The sequence below is a fragment of the Schistocerca piceifrons genome, chromosome 3 (assembly GCF_021461385.2).
Source record: "Schistocerca piceifrons isolate TAMUIC-IGC-003096 chromosome 3, iqSchPice1.1, whole genome shotgun sequence".
NCBI lineage: Eukaryota > Metazoa > Arthropoda > Insecta > Orthoptera > Acrididae > Schistocerca > Schistocerca piceifrons.
In genome coordinates, this window is record NC_060140.1 from 85,609,479 (window position 1) to 85,630,196 (window position 20,718).

Consider the following 20,718-nt stretch of genomic DNA (forward strand, 5'->3'; position numbering starts at 1 on the left):
AGAATTTTGTATGGGACTGGGAGAAGCGATATTCCACGATAGTTGTTAACATCCCTTTTGTCACCTTTTTTAAACAAAGGGTGAATTAGGGCAGTTTTCCAGTGACTTGGGATTTTCTTGGTTTCCCATACTTGTTCAAGTTCTTTGTGTAGTGCTTCTACTGATGTTTCTCCCCCAAGCTTGAGCATTTCTGCTGTAATTGTGTCTTCCCCACATGCTTTCCTGTTTTTCAGATTTTTGATTATGTTTGTGATTTCCTCTCGTGTCGGAGGTGTTGAATGTGTTGGTAATGTTTCTGGTTGCATAAAACTGAGAGTCTGGATGGGTGTTTGGCAGTTTAGGAATATCTCAAAATATTCAGCCAGGATTTCACAGTTTTCAGTATTGTTGGTGGCGAGAGTCTTATTATTTCTCATAAGGTTTAGGCAAGGGGACTGGTATCCTCGGAGTTTCTGGTTGAATGTTTTGTACCAAGCTGCCATGTTGCATTTCTTGAAATTCTCTTTGATTGAGTCCAGTTGTTGTTTTTCATATTGTCTCTTGGTGTTGCGAATAGTTTTCGAGGCATTCTTTCTGGCTTGCTTAAATTCATCAAAGTTGTTTTCGGTTTTATGTGAGTTCCACTTTTTCCAGGCTTTAAGTCTTTCATGCAGAACTTCATTACAGTTGCTGTCTCGGTTTGCTCTTTTTTGGAAAGGTTGTTTCTGTTGCCTCAATCAAGTTGTTCTGAAATTCTTGGAGGTTTTGTGAAGGGGAGAATGTCTTTAGTTTTTTCTGAAAATCCTTGAGGTTAGAGTTGGACTTAAGGTTGTAATTTCTCAGGGTTGTAAGATCAAAATTTATTTTATTTCTGTTTTTATATTCACCGTTTCTGCTTTTCTGTTTGTTTTGTGGGATCAGTTTAGTTTTTATTTTCGTGAGATAGTGACCGCCATTGCCGGTCCCAAGCCCGGATCCTCATCTTACAAGTGATGAGGGAGGAGGAGGGGGAGGAGTAACAACCTCGTAAAAAAACCTGGGTCCATCTGGCTCCGGATGGTAGCACCCTGTGAGGGCCCCTGCCTAGGGTTACGGGTGAAAACCGGTCAACGGTCTCATAGGCGAATGAGGAATTTTTAACTCCCAACGGCTGAGAGAGTGGAGGAACCAAAAATCTATAACTGCAAGCGTCTGTACCCAGATTGGGCAGCTTGTGGGCAGCGTCTGTTCCTCATGTTAGAGGCGGCTGTCTCAAGAAACCTTCTAACGCTAACAACGTTAGTCGTATTCCTGGTAGGTTACGCAAGTAATCTCCCCAACTTTGAAGAATTTGAACAGTTACAATCTTAACGCATGATGGAAATGTCTTTCAATAACGAAACTACCCCAGGTGGCCAATCCACCGTCGGCAATGACGCAAGCAGACTCATGGATTCTGGGGAGTCTGCAACACCATGCAAATCCAACAAGATTAAACCCAGAAAAATCTTCAACATAGCAACTCTCAACATAAACTCCCTTCTCAAAGTGGGAAAACTTAAGCACCTTACAGACCAGTTACACACGGAGGACATACAAATTGTGGCGCTACAAGAAACTCGCTTCACTGATGAAAACACATTTGAATCAAACAAATTCAGAATATTTAAAAGAAAACCTGGAAAAATTGTAATGAAGAAATGCCCTCAGCTTGGCACAGCTTTTGCTGTAAACACAAAAATTCTGAACTGTGTCGAACATTTTTGGTCAACATCACCGAGAACATCTTTCCTCACTTTTCGATGTGCAAATAAAAAATACACATTAATCAATGTTCACGCTCCCACAAATGACAAAAATAATGCTAAAAATAGGGAAGAAACAGATGAATTCTGGGAAAACCTTAAGGATCATATATCAGAAATCCCAGAAAACAATGCAAAAATACTTCTAGGAGATTTTAACACTCAGATTGGAAAAGAAAAGAAATTCCGCGATATTGTCGGCAACTTTCCCGCACACAAACGAACCAACAAAAATGGAGAAAGGTTAATTATGCTCTGTAAGCAGTTTAAACTCAAGCTAATGTCAACACGTTTTACACATCTTCCCAGAAAACAAAAAACCTGGGTATCTCCGATAAAGAGTATCGGAGAATTTCAAATAGATCACGTTGCCATCTCCTCCAAATGTGAAAAAGAAATATCGAACACACGTGTCCGAAAAACTCTAAACCTCGACTCCGATCACTATCTCACGAAAATAAAAACTAAACTGATCCCACAAAACAATCTCTCTCCCTTTAATAATAATATGCGTACTTTTGCACATGGAAAATCTGCCTGCCCTCCCCATGATTTTTAATGAGCAGTACTGCAACATTAAATACACTATAGAAACAGAGCCCAAAAGGAAGAGTAATTTCTTACACGTACTTGACAGTAACAAGGCTAGAAAATAAGTTGAAATTTTCTATTTATTATAAACCCTCACATTCAGATGCAATAATAGGGGATGACACCAACTATCTGCCATGACATATTTCTTTACTGTGGTGACTTGCCTGTGTATCTAGTGTGTATAGAGTCTGATGTGGAACAAGAGGTTTTTTGTGTAGGTCAAACTGGTCGTAATTTAGGTACAAGGAACATATCAGCCTGAACAACAAGACTGCATTTGGACATCATTTGTGAAGCACAAAACATGAAACTTTGGAAAATACTTGAACATTTTGCACATAGCACCCATGGAAATGAAAATGTTATAGCTCAGGAATGGGAATTATATAAATGGAAGATAAGGAACTGGACAATTTGATGAATGAACTGTCCAGATTTATGTACATTAATTTTTTTCGTTTTTAAAAATGAAATATGGTTCAATACAGCAGTCAGCAGATGGCCATGCACGTCAATATTTTGTAGAATAGTGCTACAATGTCTGCGGCCTTTATAAATGCAGTATGAATGTATTTCATTTTAACTTCATAATCTCTGAAGTGACATCTCACTCGAATACATAATAAACAGCTGAAGATGCCTGTCAAGTTTTAAAGTTGCCATTGAAATTACATTACAGTCAAATCACATTTGTTATGTTGACCTGATGTACGGACAAATATTTTGAAAATTCCATTGGAATTTTGTGCAACGAAACATTAGGGCTGCTTGTATACCATAAATGATGTATTGCACTACTGTAATCTGTGCCTACAAAATGTTGGAAAACTGTTTATGTATTTTAACATTTTATTTTTTATTAATACTATGCCTTCTGATGTAGGTAATGATTTAAAGATGAATGCAAGCATATAAAACTAGTCACCATTAAAAAAATTACATGTGACTTTGATGGAAGCCTTGATTTATTGATTGATTGATTTTATCAGGGAAGCTAAAACAGCTTAGTTCTGACCCGCCACTGCCCGCACCGAAACTAGGTTTATTGTGCAGTATCGCTCCATGTATGTCTAGTAAGCCAACCAGTGCCCTTAAATAGTGCAAGGAGTCCCTCTACCAGTTTTTTGTTACACACAATTTCTTCAGGTCTAGTTGTCCCAAAGATTTTGTATCTTTTACTCTCCAATGCCATGCATTCGAAGATTTGGTGTGATGCAGTTTCTTCACCCTCGTCACAGGTCCTACATTTAGGGTCCTCTTTTGTTATACCCATTGTGTGTAGGTGTTTTTTGAAATTCCCATGACCTGTCACCAGTCCAGTCATGAGTTTGATCTCTTTCCTGTTTCAACCCAGGATTACAGAGCTTCTTTTAAAACATGGCTTGGGCATCATTACCTTACCATGTTTTTGCCCATGGACCTTGGTCCAATATCCTATGTGCTTCTTCCTAAGCCAGTTCCGTAGTTCTAATTTGATCATAGCCAGTTTCCGGTCCAAAAAATGGAGTTCTTGCCCCCATCCTAGCCAATCTATCGGCTTGTTCATTGCCACAGATCCCTGAGTGGCCAGGTACCCACACTAGGTTTACCCTATTGCTTCCCCTTAGTTCCACCAGAGCCCTGTGACAATCTGCAACAATCTTAACTCTTGTTGCAGGAGCTGCCAATGGTTACAGGGCTGCCTGGCTGTCTGAATAGATGCTACAGTCATTGTAGCACCTACGCATATTCTCCTCCACACATGCCCTGATTGCAGTTAATTTCAACTTGGAATACAGAGGCCAGTTTTCCTAGTGAGATGATGCTTTCCAGTCTTGGCTGAACCCCGTACACCCCTGCCCCAATGCCTTATTCTGTTTTCGACCCATTGGTGAACCAAATGGATGTCCCCCATACAGTGTCGAACAGTTATCTCCCACTGCTCCCTACTTCCAATTATTATGTTGTAAGGCTTGTCGAAGCAGTTGGGAGTTATTGTATAGTTGGCAGGCATTTCCCCAGCCATTCCTATATTTACCTCACTCTCCATGTTAGTGTGTGACTCTGTATATCCGAATTAGACCCAGTTTTTGCAGTTTTAAGTCTGTGTGCCCCAGCTGCTACCTCCATCTTGACCCAAAGGTGGAGGCTTCCATTCCAGCAGTTGGTGTGCTGCTAATTCTGCCCGTTATGGCTAAGCAGGCCAATCTCTGCACCTTAGCAAGCTCCTTAGCAGCAACCCGCTGTTCTACCTTCTTACATCACACTACGGCCGCCTAGGAAATCCTAGATCTAACCACTGTGGTGTATATCCAGTGCATACCCCTGGGGCTTAGGCCCCAGTTTTTGCCACAAGCCCTTCTAGTACTCACTAGAGTACTTTTTGCCTTGGAGCAGATGCTCTTAATGTGAGGTGCCAAGTTAGCTTCTCATCCAAGGTTACCCCTAGATATTTCACTAGCCCCTTCACAGGTAGAGTTTCATTGAAGAGCTTTAGATTCCAACTTGGGTGTTGAATATGTCTCTTCGTAAATGCCACCACAACAGTCTTCTTAGGATTAACTCTCAGATTCTGTTTAATGAACCATTTTTGCACAATGTCCAGTCCTCCTTGTGTCAGTGAATTTGCCAAGTATTACTATGACAAGGTCACCTGCGTATCCTTGGCATAAGCATTGTCTAGAACTTAGTTCCACAATGAGTTCGTTCACCACTAGATTCCACAATAGAGGAGACAAAACTCCTCCTTGTGGGCAGCCTCTAGTGGCCTTAATTACCATCTTTTTGTTCATCAAGGTAGCCTCTACCTTCCTTCCACTAAGCATGGCCCTGATCCACCTACATATAGTGGTCCCCAGGTCATGCACATCTGCTGCCCTTACATGGAATCGAAGGTCATGTTACTAAAGGCCCCCTTGATATCCAGGAAGATGCAGAGGGCTATTTCTTGGAAATGAAGTGCTTTTTCCACCTTCCCAATGAGTTGGTGGAGAGCTGTCTCATATGATTTACCTGGTTGGTATGCGTGTTGGTTCGAGTGTAGAAGGAGCCTACTCAGCCTCCTCTCCCCAACATATACATTAACCAGTTTTTCCAATGTTTTGAGAATGGAGGAGGAAAGACGGATTGGTCTCATATCCTTGGCCTTGTTATGATCAATTCTCCCTGACTTTGGAATGAAGACAACCTTCACTGCCCTCCAAGCATTGGGAATGATTCCTACTGCTAGGCTAACCCTGAATGGCTGGCACAGGACTCTTACGAGCTTTCCTCCTGCCTGTTGCAGGAGAGCTGCAAAAATTCCATCTGGGCCAGGTGACTTGAACGGTTGGAATTTTCCCACCGCCCACTGGATTTTGTTGAAGTTCACACACTCCTTAGCCGATTCCCAGTCCTCTCTTAGAGTGCCTGAGAACCATTGTCTCTCTGGAGTCACATACTGGTCTGTGTTGTCTGGCAGAGGAAAGTGAGTTTTGAGGAGCAATTCCAGGGTCCCATGTGCTGTCTTTGTATATTCCGCAGCCTCCTTCCTCAATGTACCTCCTGGATTGGTTGGTACTCTAGTGAGAATCTTGCGAAGTCTGGCTTGTGCAGCCGTGCCCTCCATTTCCTCACAGAATGCCTTCCAGGATGCCTCCTTTGCTTGTCTGATTCGAAGATCATAATTGACAAGGGCCTCAGGATATTTAGCCCATTGTCCTTTATGTCTCACAATATTAAACAGTCTCTGTACCGGTTTTCTTTGCATTTCCAGTTTGTCATTCCACCAAGGAACGCTTCTATTCGTGCCCTTCCTGGTGATTGTGCAGTTGTCCTGATATGAGGTCACTGCTACTTCCTCAAATTCTACTGGATTCCTTATTGAGGTTTTAATTTCTGATAAGTCTAAGTCAAGGTCTCTTCTATATGTCTTCCAGTCTGTTTTCCTGGGATTCCTATAGGTCATGGTCTGTCTGATTCCCATTTCAACCTTGAATTTGATGTACATATGGTCCGATGAGGATGGCTCCAACACCACATGCCATTGTTTGACATAGCTACCCATCATCATGGAGCCAAAGGTTATGTCAATTACTTCTTCCCTTCTGATATTCCTAAATGTAGGTTTGTTGCCTCTATTCAGGACCTCTAAGTTGTTGGCTGAAGGAGATTCAAGAAGGTACTCACCTCTACTGTTGATGTCCTTGCTGCCCCACACTAGGTTGTGGGCATTGGCATCACATCCCACCAGCAGTTGATCACCTTGCCGATGGTAAGTCTCGACCAGTCTCTTCACCTCCAAAGGAGGAGGAGAGCTGTCTTCGTAAGGAAGATATGCTAAGGCCAAAATAATTTCCCTCATGATACCTTCCTCACATTGCTGCATTTTAATGGTCACTAAGTCCCTAGTGCAGAAATCCATCATTGGCACGAAAGAAATGCCATTTCTTACATAGATGCATGTTCTGGAGTTTCATAGATTCCTAGCATAGATCAGTTTACCTCCAGTGCCACCGAGGCCTGGTACACCCCCTTTGTATAAATAGGGTTCTTGTATCAGGGCCACGTCCACTTCCTGTCTCCCCAGGCAGTGGCTCAGGGCAGCACCTCCAGGTTCCATCAAGCTGCCATCTTTGAGGTCTTTGAGAACCTGACCTGCCAAAACCCTAAAAACAGTTTCAGGTCCTGCTCCCACATCGCCTTCAGGGACTTCTCACCGACCTCCACCACCAGGGTTTGTCCTTCCAGAGCAGCCTTCTGGGAAATCACTCTCCAGTCTTCTGTCGAGACTTTTGGGTTCTGTTCCCCTATTTTCCTGAACAGTCTTGGAAGAGACTTCCTTAAGGATCTTAGGTACCCATAATGATATCTTAGCAGTCTTAAGAAGCTCTGCTGCCATCTTAATCAGCAGCTTCGCATCTTCCCACGGGGATATCATGGGCACCTTGTCCTTGAGCCATTCCACCGTGTGCACCCCCTCACAGACAAAAATGAGTGCACCACGATCTAGATAGACCCTCCTGAAGTTGGCTACTGGGCCAGTGTTGCCCCCAATCTTTTCATAGAGGGCCATCTGTACCAGTTCCTCCTGTTGTGAGATGGTGGCCACCAGTGGATAACCTTCCTGGATAACTGCCATCCTAAAATCCGAGACTGCAGTACTATAGGTCTGTTTCCCTTTTTCTTGCCTCGGTTTTTTCTGGACTCGCTTATCCAGGGGGGAGGGGGTCTTTGATTCCTCCCTTATCCGCTTACTACATGTCTTTGATATTGTAGGGGGTCTGCGTATCCTCTTCAGCGTGAGACTGTTTTTTCCTGGGGGGCTTAGGTTCTAGTCCCTTTAATTCCCTCCACTTGTCTTTAGGAAGCCATTCTTTCCCTTCCTTTCTCCTCTGGGCCTCAGACGAGCCTTTGATCTTAATCTGGTCTAGCTTCTCAGTTACAGTTCCTACTTCTGGCTCAGGTCTAGACCCTGATTCAGTAGTGGGAATGCCATCCATTGGTTCTGTCCGCAATGTTTGGGTATCTGAGGTCTCAATTTGCCCCTCAGTTTGTTTTTCTTTATTTCCTATAATTGTGTCCATATTGGTCCCACGAGATTTAGGGATCTAGAAGGTCCACAGCACGAATACCCCGCGTGGTGTAAGGTAATTACTCAGGGAGGTCGCCCGGTATCCCTGAGGCCCTGTTTACGACACATCTTTCCATGTGCCGTGCACCCCTCATCATGGATTGCATCACACCTTGGGTTGGGTCAGGGAATAGGGTAGGACTAGGAGTGGATAGGGAAGATGGGATGTTGTGGGACACTCTTAGTCTGATCCATCGGCTGAGGCCTTTCCGGCAGTAGGTTCTCTACCTTTGGCATAGCCCTCAGCTTCCCGCGAATACGCAAGACTCTCCACCCTCACGGACAGTGCTTCGTCAAGGTGGTGTCCCCCAGAGAGGGACGGAACCGTTAATCCCTGCACATTATAAAAATGGATGTATGTATGTGTGTGTATATGTTCCACATCTCCTAAGCCATTGCACCGATTTCAGCCAAATTTGGTACACACATCCCTGACCGTTAGGCAACAATCTCTGTGGTGTAAGAGCCACTACCTTTCATATTTCAGGAGATATGGTGTCATACACAGTAAAATTCATGAAAAAATCCCATTCTGTGGATAATGGTTAAATTCATTACTTCTGTGCTAAGAACTGTATTCTCAACGTATTTTGAAGACAGTACTTACATATGCCACTGAAAGTACATACAGAAATATATCATTGTACGACACATAGTTCAAGAAATATGACTTCGTAAGCACTATGACATGGGAAAAAATGCCGCATCATGCACGAAGTTTTAATACATTTATTGTTAACTGCTGTGCCAGTCCCACATTCAGGTCAACTTAAGGAAATCCCTGACACCAGTTGGCTTTTTTGACAGCTTTCAACTGCAAAGTGCAAATGGCTGTAGGTGAAAACATTACCCATCTATAGAGCTACAAAGAGGTGGTGTCAGAGAGAAATTCACTAAATAGCATTGTAGATAAGCGAAGCAGCTGTACTTATACAATCATACATTATGCATATTTCTTTGTATGACTGTTTCATAATTTCAAAGGTGTTTTCGTGAATATGCAGAAATTAAATTTTTTCGATGTTACGCTACAAACATAATTCACTTTTTTTCCATTTCTAATAGAAAAATGACGTAATGGAAACCCTGACAATGCTGGGTTTGTCAGATAGATTTCGAAGTCGTCTTTGTTGACTTGCTTTAGCTTAGTCAGTAACCCCAAGATCATTGCAAGCACTTTTACCGTGTACTGTGGTTAAGTAGAGCTGTTCTGCATCAGAATTGTAACCAGTCTTGTCAAGACATATTTTTTCTTTGTTTTGGTTTTTATATTGTGCAGGAGTGCCACTAGTAAAACACAACATATTTTTTATGTTAGTGTCAGACATGGTCAGAACAGTGTTCTCATGGGCTCCATAGTTACTCTACAAGGTCACATTACTGCCAAGGATTATGTAATAACTGTGGCTGGCCAGGTTCCTCTATTACTACAGTGTTGTTTCCCCAATAGTAATACCGTGTTTCAGGACAACAGGGCCACTGTTCACACACTTCACATCATCCAGAACTAATTTTGTGAGCATAAGGATGTACAGTGACATCTCCCCTAGCCATCACAGTCACCGGATATCGGTATTATTGAGCCTTCGTGGTCTACTTTGAATAGAAGGCTGCATGATTGCTATCTGCCTCCATTATTCTTACCAGAATTTTCCACTAGCTTGTAGTAAGAAGTGTGTAAGAATCCCTTGAAAACCGTTTAGGAGCTCTGTTTATTTTTTCGGAGATGACTGGAAACTGTTTTGAATTACGACGGGAATTCCTCCACCGCATTAGGCACGGTAATGTATTTTTTCCGTTTTCTTGTCTGCCTCCTATACCTATAAGTACTTTAATGGAAAAAACTATTGTAACAGTATAAATCAAGCTGAAGCAGAAATTCCATACTTTGTCATTGTTGACTGTTCCTTCCAGTATTAACTGCAATGAAATGTAGGTGCAGTGCAACTGTGTGTTACAGTATTTAAGAATTAGTTTCCCTGTCAGCTCATTCTTTCTCCATCCTCAGACTTTTATCAGAGGCAACAGAAATATGTGAGAAACTTCCTGGCAGACTGAAACTATGTGCCAGACTGAGGCTGTAATTTGGGACTCATGTCCTTCATGCTCAAGTGCCGCCAGGAACTTTCATATCAGTGCACACCCCACTGCAGAGTGAAAGTTTCATTCTGAACACACATTTTGTCGAGAAAATATGAAAGGAATGTTTTCAAGATTTTTGAAAAAAAAAATATTTTTTCAATATGAAATTAATATCATAGTAATATTATTTTGCATATCGTATCAAATCAACTCGTAGTTGAAGAGCCTTAAAATGACACCAGCTCTACTCTGTGGCTTCAGTTGTTTTTTTTAATATATTCAAGTTTATTCCCCAAAACCTTTGGGCAACCAGACAAACGTTTTTGAAACTCAAAAACAAAAAACTGAAAATATCAAAAAGTATTAGAATTTGCTGCATTTGTTAGCTTCATGGGTACTATTAAGTATTAAAAAATCAAAGTAGTTGGAGAGACCAAGGTCCAAAAATGAAACAAAATTATATTAGTTGATATGGATTGACCGTAATGGGAGTGATGTACCACTTTCATCACAGTTCTGTGCAAATGGAAAATGGTTCCCAATAATTACAGTATTTAGCAAAAATACATATGTATTCAAAATCATAACATAAAAACAAGATTAATGCAAGTACAAAATAATACTCCAGTGTTGTGTGAGAGTGAGTGGATCAATATTAATGTCTAAGAAAAGGTGGTATTGAGACTTCTTTTTTATTTGCCACCTTTAAAACAATGCAATCATAGTTTGTAGCACTCCCTTTTACCCTGATGACTGCCGTGACACATTGTGGCACTGATGTTAGAAAAGCATTGAGAGTAGAAGGATCCATGCTGCTGAAATACCACCCACAAATTGTGAAGATCGTTCAGGGCTGATTCCAAGCTGTGCAAATCTTGCTTGATTGCATCCCACATGTGCTCAGTAAGATTGAAATATGATGAGCTAAAGGTCACAAAAGCACATAGTCTAGGGAGTGACCCTGAAACTATTCTGATACAATTAGAGTTGATGAGGTGCTACATTGTTTTGCTCAATGTAAAGATTGCCTGCCGGATGCTGTAGATGCACAAGTGGGTGCACATAATTGGCAAGAGGTTCATGTTTTGTTTGTCTGTGAAAACCATTGGAAGACTTACCAAAAGTCCCATTTCAGCCCGTGTAAACATCCTTCATGTGAGAATATGTCTGCCAACTGACTGACTGGTTCCATGTTGACTAGCTGGATGCATACCGTATTTACTCGAATCTAAGCCGCACTTTTTTTCCGGTTTTTGTAATCCAAAAAACCGCCTGCGGCTTAGAATCGAGTGCAAAGCAAGCGGAAGTTCTGAAAAATGTTGGTAGGTGCCGCCACAACTAACTTCTGCCGTCGAATGTATGTAAGCGCTACACAGGCATGCTGTGTAGGCAACGAGATAAATACTGGCGCCAAAACCTCTGCGTCAGTAAATAAATAAAGAAAAAAAGGTGGAAGACGAGCATTTTTTCTCCGCCCCGAGTTTCGACCACTGCATTTTCATACATTATCCAACGAAGTAAATACAAATTACGTATTGTTCATCTTCGAAAGTAGCAGAGTTTCAATGTACTACGAAAATCCGACTGGCAAGACTGTTGCTAATAGGAACCTGATGAAATGTGAATCACTTGCAGTATTCTCTTCACCATAAGAATAATACGAATATAAACATTTTGCCATGTATTCTTTCCTGTTGTTGCTATCTCATTTAAATCCTGTCTGCCTAATATACTACGAAACTAGAGTGAGACAACAGCAAACGCGGAAGAAAATACGTATCGTGTCCTGTTTATATTCGTATTAATTTTATGCCTAATAGTGATACAGTCAGAAATGAAGCACGGCAACTGACTAGATTTTTAAATCTAAAATGACTAATTTCCGTGCAGAATTTGATTTACTTAAAGAAGCGGCCACAAAGATTTTCAAACGGAGAAAAATTTTCGCCTAACTCTCGTTCAGAACATATTCTATAATACGCAGTCTATTATTTGGTTCTTGTTGATCATTATCAAAGAAAGCAGCAGTGTAAGTAACAACAAGTAGCAGTCATTTGCCATTGTTTCGCTAATGAGACAATTCCTCTCTTTTTTTAATCGTAAGCGGCGGTAGCGCGCACAAAAGCAAGCCATGCCGCGGGCGGCGACAGGCCGTAAACACGCACTATCAGAATGCGACAAACAATGCATGACGCAGTACAGTAATGCATTTTCAGCTTAGAGTGACGTAAACACCTATAACATAGAAAACAGCACTTACCAGATCAAAGCAAAATAAGCAATCGATTCAAACTAGACGAAGCACGTGAAAAAGGAAGGGTACCTGTATAAATACGGACGGAGCGCCTGACGCATAGCAATGGCTACCTGGTAAAGCTTAACTGCTAAGCTTACGACTCGACCCAAACTATTGTAGCTGTATCGTCTTTCATTCGATCTAAATTGTGTCTCACATTACAATGGACCAACTTTGTTTCGATTTGAAGGTGCGGCCTAAAACTTTTCTCTCCCCTTGAATTTCGAGTCTCAAATTTCAGGTGCGGCTTAGATTCGGGATTTTTTTTTTTCCCCTTGATTTCGAGTCTCATTTTTCAGGTGCGGCTTAGATTCGAGTAAATACGGTACTCTTGGGTGTGGTGTATTCATACCCTGCTATCATTGGTGCTGTAGTCTATCTTTTTACATGCTTCAATTATCCAATGACAGTTTCTTGCCTCCGTGCTAATCGTTAAGCCCTGTGAACAGAGATACACGAGTGAGATGGTGGTTTCTGTGTCCCATATGGTTGGTATGGCAGCTCACTAATTATTGTCCAGCATTGAAATGGTGTTATGTTGCACTGTGCACAATCTGTCTGCCATTATAAATTGTGAAAGTCACTTGTGCCCCCTGCTTTCAGTATGATACTGCCCACACGAGATGGCTGTGGCAGTATTGCTCTTTCCAGAATCAAGATACTCATGATACTTCCTTTACGCAGTGTCGTATGAAAAGGCCATTGCCTGCATGATCTCATATGTCAAGTCTGCATCGTGTGTGGCATTCATGGTCTGGTCATAGTCAAAAGCATTTCTTGTGCATTTTATCTATACATCACAATCACCAAAGTATTCTATACACATAATAAGATCTTAAGCTTTTTGCTTGTCTGTGCCATCCAGGATTCCCTGCTCGGTCGTAATGATTTACATTTAACATCCTACAGTCACATTGTGATCAATAATTATTTAATTGCATTTACACAATGTTACTGTGGCTATATTCATAATATGGAGTCAATCCATGCAAGAAATTTTTCATACAGAATTTCAGGATTTACAAACGGGAAAGAGAGAAAATCATGACAGATGGGTTACTGATAAAATGGGCACATTAGTGAAACCACTAACAAAAGCATTACTGATATTAGTAGCAAACAACTGACGTAAGAAATATTAGTATAGCATTATGCAGATGCATTGTTAAAAAGAAAATTCAGACAATGTGAGATGGGTTTCATAGATGTGTAGGATATATGGTAGGAATGATATCAACATTAGCTAGCTTCCACTAGTCCTTTAGTTTGAATGCCAAACTTTGAAATTCTAAATTTTTCCCCATAGTATGTGCATTTTATGGTCCTTTTAAAATGGATAGTGATGTCAATGTGGAAGGCAATACTCCAAATACACTACATCATTTGATCTAAGTGTTTGACTGACAAGCTACTGCATACTTTATATTAGTATTATGGTGTTTTAATTTTTTTAGTCGCCACATTATGTTGATGTAATGTATCAACTAATAAATTGTTATTCATTAATGTCACTATGTCTTCTATTATTATGAAAGTGAAGTAAGCCATAAAGCAAAGTAATTTTGATGTAAGTATGTATTTCCATTCAAAATTTAAAGAGATGGGTTTAATTCCCAACAGTAAGGACACTTACAACTGATCTTCCTCAATCTGGGCACTGGATTCTGTTATATTTGAGGCTCACAATAATCTTCTTAATGGTGAATGGATACAGTACTTATCTTCGTGTCGTAATAGTTTGTAAAAGTAAACCCTATATGCACTGCCTAACATAATTGGGCAGATGGTAGAATGTATGGATGTGGGAAGAGAGGTAAGGTTGATTTCCCTTTTCAGACTAGAGAAGATCCTCACTTGATCTAATTATTACTGTTAACTCGTCATTACTAATGAAGCACATAGGGAATTCCTGAGTAACTTTCATTGTGTCTTAAGAAGGTATTGTTCCAGTTTTGATCATTTAAGGCAATTATTTGGTGGATAGTGCGTTTTTTATTGTTTTTTCACAGATGGTGGGCAGCTTCAGAAACGAGGTTTCTGATGTTGAATTTCTATATTCATAGAATCCTACTTTCCTAATAGTTCTTAGCTATTGAGCTGGTCATAATCATGCCAACATTTTAAAAACAGATTTCCATCTCTCAAGAGTCTGTTTTAAGGATATGTTTTAATTGTTGTGATGGTGAGAAGCACTGTTTATTGGTCAGTTGTAGCTGATAATGAAGAAATTGTATGAAAGAGGTAGATTCAGCTGGTGTCAGTTACCCATTGGTAAGACAGCATCAGATTTAACTGCTATATTTGTATTTTGATCTATTCAAACTTCAGTGTGTCTCCTAAATTTTAAGACTTAGATGAGATTTCTGGGCTTGACGTTTGATAGATGGTAAACACACGTGGTTACCACATGATGTGGTAAGGCCTGAAGATACTTAATTTTACTTTGAAGTCATGGGAAGCAGACACCACATTTGCATCCATTCCATAACATTTTTGTGATTCCAACTTGATTGTGTATCATATGTGGGTGGCACAGCAAAGGGAAATGCATACTGTAAATTCTAGATACTATTTTACCTGAGAGAATTAGGTTACCAAAAAGTTCGTTTTCAGACTCGTGATGAAGTGTGTGTTGCACATAGTGTGTATTTCAGTTTCCTGCATTCCACATTGTTTGATTATTGATCCATTTGGGGAATTTATAGAGACTTTCTATAGACAGTGACATCCTTTGGATTTATATTAGCTGTGCCTCATAGCACTTAGTTAAGGTTAGGTCACAATCTTTGTGTTATGACAGAGATGTTCACCACTTGTTTGGATGTAATGAAAAATCAAAGTGACTGTACTTCATAATATAACATTGAATTTATTCTGTTTTATGTTAAATTTTGGATTTTAACACCTACACTGTTGTATTTTTTTAATGTTCCCTTAAAACTTGTTAGTTAAGGGGACATTGTACGTGATATTTTCTGTTTTCTTCTCCATAACGGACTTTGGACTTTCCTGACGTTTTGGTATATAATACATTAAAATTGGACAATTGTGAGACCTTCAAATAATATTTTGAATGTTGACGTGTGACTGTCAAATTTCGCATCTACGCGTATACTGCCACAGTTGAGCAGCCATATCTGGGGAACTACACTGTCTAGAAGGCTGTGACTTGCTTTGTTTTGTGCCTACTGCTACATCTCAGAAGTTGGCATTACAAATAAAACAATCAGTCCTTTGTTTCTGATATTAGTTTTCGTTGAAAGTAGTGTAATTATCGGCTATATTTTTGTAGTAAGCTAACTTCTGTTGCCTTTTATACACAAATAAAATGACTAAGCATAAAAGTATTTTCAAGAAATGCAGATTTGTGGGTAACAGATATGTGAGACCTGCATTTTCTTCTGAAGTAATTGAAAACACCGATGCCATGTCATGCTTTGTGTCCACCTCCACCAAACACTTGGTGTAAATATAGGCAAGCTGAATTTTCTAGCACCCTGCATGAATTTACACATAAACATTTTCTTCCTTTGGCAGTAATGGAGGCAATCAAACCTATTTACAGAGATTTGGCAAATCCTGAGCTACTAAAGAAGCGTTTACATGGGAAGACGCAGAATGTGAATGAGTCCTTCAGTAATATTGTGTGGTGCCGTGTGCCTAATAATGTATTTGTTGGCCGTATGACCCTTAAAGTTAGCAGTGTCTGATGCTGTAATAACTTTTAATGGTGGGAACTATGAAAGACTTAAGGTTCTGGAGAAGTTAGGGGTAAGATTTGGACAGAACACAGCTAAAATACTGCAGGAACTGGATGAGCTGTTCAGCAAATGACAAAAGAAGCAAGAAGGGCTGTTGTGACACTGAAGAAGACACAGACTATTGGCCAGGGCAATAATTAAAATATCCTGAGTTGTTTTGTTTTTATGTTCATTTATTTACAATATTGAAAAAAAATTGAGTGTTTGGGGAAAAAAAGATAACATGCCCCACAATACAATTTTAGTAACAATTCTAGTTCAGTGTATCTAGAAAGATGCGTTCAGTAATTATGGAAAATTTAAGTTGGTGTCTTAAAACGTTTCCGAGATAATGGGTCAAAAAATTTGATAACTTAACATTGGCAGCATAGGACATACAATGCCCCCTTAAATGAGTGCCCCAGTTTACTTTGCTCAAAATTGATTAAATAGACAAAGTGTGATCATTTGGCGGAACTAACTCTGTGAGTACCATTCCAAGAATTTGACATCTGCACCAAACTGAGAAGTGTTGCAGAACATTAAACGTTTCCTTTTACCTACCAAGTGTGTGCCACGGTTCAGGGGAAATCAGGTTATGAGCTGGCAAATACTGCACAGTCCTACTCGTAATCATGTACTATTAAGGCAAGATTGGTTGCAAGGTTATTAGAATCTAATGAGTGTAATTATCAGTATTCCAACAACACAATATTGCAGCATATTGTCTTCCAGTAACTAGTACAAATTTTAGTGAAGTAAGTAGTAAGTGAATGACTATGCATATACTCATATTAGTACAATGTTTAAGTTATTAGGCTATTTGACTGTTTGCTTTCCATTTCATTTGATGACAGAACAGCACTAAGAGTTTTAAAGTTTTGTTTAATATCTGAGCTTTCTCATAAAGTGGTAGAAGATTTCAGCCTGTTTTCAAGGCAGCCAAAAAGCTATTTATCATTAAGAGAGATGATTAATCAGGTACCTTTCTCAGAATAATTGTGTGCATCTTTGTTGTGTTACTTTAACGGTGTTTTTATGTGATGTCCATATTAAAAATTATGGTGATATGTGCTTGAATGTAAATGTGAAATGCATGAATCGAGAGGGTGTGACGGGGAGGGGGGATTTTAACAAGAACTTTACATTATCAAAGTATGAAACTTCCTGGCAGATTAAAACTGTGTGCCCGACCGAGACTCGAACTCGGGACCTTTGCCTTTCGCGGGCAAGTGCTCTACCAGGAGAGCTTCTGTAAAGTTTGGAAGGTAGGAGACGAGATACTGGCAGAAGTAAAGCTGTGAGTACCGGGCGTGAGTCGTGCTTCGGTAGCTCAGATGGTAGAGCACTTGCCTGCGAAAGGCAAAGGTCCCGAGTTCGAGTCTCGGTCGGGCACACAGTTTTAATCTGCCAGGAAGTTTCATATCAGCGCACACTCCGCTGCAGAGTGAAAATCTCATTCTGGATTATCAAAGTATCTTTGTTAAATCTTGTAATTAGATTTACCGGAAGTCACACGATATCCTAAATTATCTAGAAGCATCATTGCTAATATCATCAAAGTATTAACCAGTTTTTACAATGTATGTTAATTTACATATATTTTTCTATTATTTCCACTTCAAGATTTCTGCATCCCGGTGTGACTGACAAAGGAAATTACACAATGTTTGATATGGTGAGGCCTCTTGTGCCGATGAATGGTCCACCAGTATACCCAGTGATGGACTACAGGCCATATGAGAGAGTACCTGTAAGTAATATTTTTCTTCCTAAAATTATTGGGATGTCTGCTATTTGTGTACACATTTAACTGTAGAAATATCTGTCTGTACATAAAGAACATGGTACATGTGTTTTGTTTTCATCTAGTAGTGGTGCCGTAATCTGTCTTTCATTGTGCAAAATGCCCAGAAAGTTATTTTCACTCTTATAGTACAAGTTACTTGAAAAAAGTTATAATGCACTGAGATAGATGAACATTTGAAAATGAAGTTTTCGAGATGTTGATTCTTTTTCAATATCCAGAAATATTAAGCGACAACAAAGCAAATCAGTTTAAAAAATACTATGTAGAAATCTTTCAAATTTAATATATACATGGTCGTCAATTGATAGTGACCAGGCCAAATATCTCACAAAATAAGCATCAAACGAAAAAACTACAAAGAACGAAACTCGTCTACCTTGAAGGGGGAAACCAGATGGCGCTGCGGTTGGCCCACTAGATGGCGCTGCCACAGGTCAAAAGGATATCAACTGTGTTTTTCTAAATAGGAACCCCCATTTTTTTTATTACATATTCGTGTAGTACGTAAAGAAATATGAATGTTTTAGTTGGACCATTTTTTTCGCTTTGTGATAGATTGCACTGTAATAGTCACAAACATATAAGTACATGATATCACGTAACATTCCGCCAGTGCAGATGGTATTTGCTTCGTGATACATTACCCGTGTTAAAGTGGACCGTTTACCAAGGTCGATATCGTGTTGATGTATGGCTATTGTGTGCTATGTATGCTGCTCGGTATCCCGGACGACATCATCCAAGTGTCCAGACCATTCGCTGGATAGTTACGTTATTTAAGGAAACAGGAAGTGTTCAGCCTCATGTGAAACGTCAACCATGACCTGCAACAAATGATGATGCCCAAGTAGGTGTTTTAGCTGCTGTCGCGGCTATTCCACACATCAGTAGCAGACAAATTGCGTGAGAATCGGGAATCTCAAAAACGTCGGTGTTGAGAATGCTACATCAACATCGATTGCACCCGTACTATATTTCTATGCAACAGGAATTGCATGGTGATGAATTTGAATGTCGTGTACAGTTCTGCCACTGGGCACAAGAGAAATTATGGGACGATGACAGATTTTTTACACGTGTTCTATTTAGTGACGAAGTGTCATTCACCAACAGCGGTAACATAAACTGGCATAATATGCACTATTGGGCGACTGAAAGTCCACGATGGCTGTGACAAGTGGAACATCAGAGACCTTGGTGGGTTAATGTATGGTGCGGCATTATGGGAGGAAGGATAATTGGTCCCATTTTATCGATGGCAATCTAAATGATGCAGTGTTTGCTGATTTCCTATGTAATGTTCTACCGATGTTACTACAAGATGTTTCACTACATGACAGAATGGCATTGTATTTCCAACATGATGGATGTCGGGCACATAGCTCAGGTGCAGTTGAAGCGGTATTGAATAGCATATTTCATGACAGGTGGATTGGTCATTGAAGCACCATACCATGGCCCGCACATTCACCAGATCTGACGTCCCCGGATTTCTTTCTGTGGGGAAAGTTGAAGGATATTTGCTATCGTGATCCACCTACAACGCCTGACAACATGCGTCAGCACATTGTGAATCCATGTGCGAACATTACTGGAGGTGAACTACTCACTGTTGAGAGGAATGGCGTTATACGTATTGCCAAATGCATTGAGGTTGACAGACATCATTTTGAACATTTATTGCATTAATGTGGTATTTACAGGTAATCGTGCTGTAACAGCATGCATTCTCAGAAATGATAAGTTCACAAAGGTACATGTATCACATTGGAACAACTGAAATAAAATGTTGAAACGTACCTAGACTCTGTATTTTAATTTTAAAAAAACCTACCTGTTACCAACTGTTCGTCTAAAATTGTGAGCCATATGTTTGTGACTATTACAGCGCCATCTATCACAAAGTCGAGAAAGTGGTCCAACTAAAACATTCATATTTCTTTACGTACTACACGAATATGTAATAAAAAATGGGGGTTCCTATTTAAGGTTGATATCCGTTTGACGTATGGCAGCACCATCTAGCGGGCCAACCATAGCGCCCTTCGAGCTAGACAAGTTTCGTTCTTTGTAGATTTTTCGTTTGACGCTTTTTTCTTGAGATATTTGGCCAGGTCACGATCAATGGACCATCCTGTATACCAGAATACCCAGTTTTGATTAATTTTTGTACAATGATGTCCTAGATTTCTCTGACGTAATAGTTTACAGTATCCCAGCAGTTGACAAACACTGCATATTTTAACTGCTTTTGACCAAGGCAGGTTTTCTTCCCCAACATTTTGAGGAATAGATTTTAGTAGAAGCCCAAAAGTATTGAACTGTAGTGTTGTACCTAGATTATTTGAAAATTTTTGAACTGTGTTTTTTTTTTTTTTGATATGAAACACAACAATATTGAGTATTTAATTCAAGTTTGCAAAAATAAAAATTCATTTTTCAAAATCTTGAAACATCCAGTCAGAAAAACATACCAATGTTGCATGCATCAAATAATAGAAGGTCTCTTAACCTCTCAAGTGTGAGTTAATTTAAGTGCTTTCTGGAAAAATTAAGGTAGTCATCACTAAGTAGCTTTTGAAGATAGTTGACGCCAATGTCTGCTGTGTTTAAAATGTGCTTTTGATCGACTCGAGGCACTGTCAAAAAACTTGCTGCTAGAGCTGGTTTACAAAGGCTATTTGACAATCAAATAATAACACCCAAGCAGCATACAGTTTTGCACAAGAAACTGTTCCTGGCATCCAATTTGAAATTTGTACTACAAAAAAATACTTAAAAAGTCAAATAAATTATTGCTGTGATTCAGTAATTTAAAAGCTTTCCAAGGGAGTCATTCTACA

General features: G+C 39.8%; 1 protein-coding gene across 6 annotated transcripts in view; it reads left to right on the forward strand.

The window, feature by feature from the left end:
• Positions 1-20,718, forward strand: part of LOC124787661 (zinc finger CCCH domain-containing protein 18-like) — a 141,736-nt gene that overhangs the window by 42,799 nt on the left and 78,219 nt on the right. For all 6 annotated transcript variants that reach the window (XM_047254465.1, XM_047254469.1, XM_047254464.1 and 3 more), the window contains one exon: positions 17,692-17,818. In XM_047254465.1, the coding sequence (XP_047110421.1) occupies positions 17,692-17,818 (127 nt within the window). The remainder of the gene's footprint in view (positions 1-17,691; positions 17,819-20,718) is intronic.